At 32.3% G+C, this 768-nt stretch overlaps 1 protein-coding gene across 1 annotated transcript in view; it reads right to left on the bottom strand.

Annotated features, from left to right (window-relative positions):
• The window catches only part of LOC119585105 (THUMP domain-containing protein 1-like), a gene marked incomplete in the record, with an annotated part of 8,242 nt that overhangs the window by 2,700 nt on the left and 4,774 nt on the right, over positions 1 to 768 (bottom strand). Inside the window, 2 exon segments of the mRNA XM_037933731.1 lie at positions 1 to 44; positions 449 to 666. Of these exon segments, the coding sequence (XP_037789659.1) occupies positions 1 to 44; positions 449 to 644 (240 nt within the window).

Here is a 768-nt window from a genome sequence, read left to right as displayed (position 1 = left end):
GCTGTCTTTATTGTCACTGCTTGCTTCTTTGGGTGTATTTTGAGCTGAAATTTGAGGAAAGAGATTTATATACTAATAAAATCAATGAAAATAAAGAACCTGACTTGATCAATTTTAATTTCATGCTCAATTAGTAAAATATTATGAAATATTTAGGTGTGATGAACTGTATACTTGTGGATTTTTCTGCAAAAGGACTGTTTACTAAGAACAATACCAAAGAAGAAAAAAGAATCTGGATACCAAATCAATACTTTACGGTACTACAAAAAAAATACATCTAAAATAAATAAGGTCACTCATGCCAAAAAATAGAACTAACTTCTGAGTGCTGAAAAAATTATGAAAAAATTTATGCTTCGGCCTACTTGTCAGATGGCACTCAGCGTGTAAGAATTAAGAAAATAAGGGAGAAAATTAAAGGAAAGGAAGCGAAAATAATATTTACCTTGCCACTCCTCTTTTCCATAAAGATCATTTGCAAACTCATTGAGAATATTGTACGACTCCTGAACACATTCTCTTTCATGGCCATTACACATGCACAGAAAACCCATCATGTCAGGGCCTAAGCAAGAATCCTTTCTCTTCTGTCTTTTGGCCGACTGTATGTAATAGGACTTACGCCGTTTGTTTTTCCCCATGCTTTTAAAAGTCCTGTAAGAGCTGGAAGGAAAACAATGTTAGTAGAAAAACAATTATTTAGTTTGAATATATGTCCATCTACAAACAATTCAGATTCTATGCAAAATAAATAAATCTTAAAGA

Source organism: Penaeus monodon, chromosome 19, assembly GCF_015228065.2.
Source record: "Penaeus monodon isolate SGIC_2016 chromosome 19, NSTDA_Pmon_1, whole genome shotgun sequence".
NCBI lineage: Eukaryota > Metazoa > Arthropoda > Malacostraca > Decapoda > Penaeidae > Penaeus > Penaeus monodon.
This window is presented reverse-complemented; position numbering and strand designations above follow the sequence as displayed.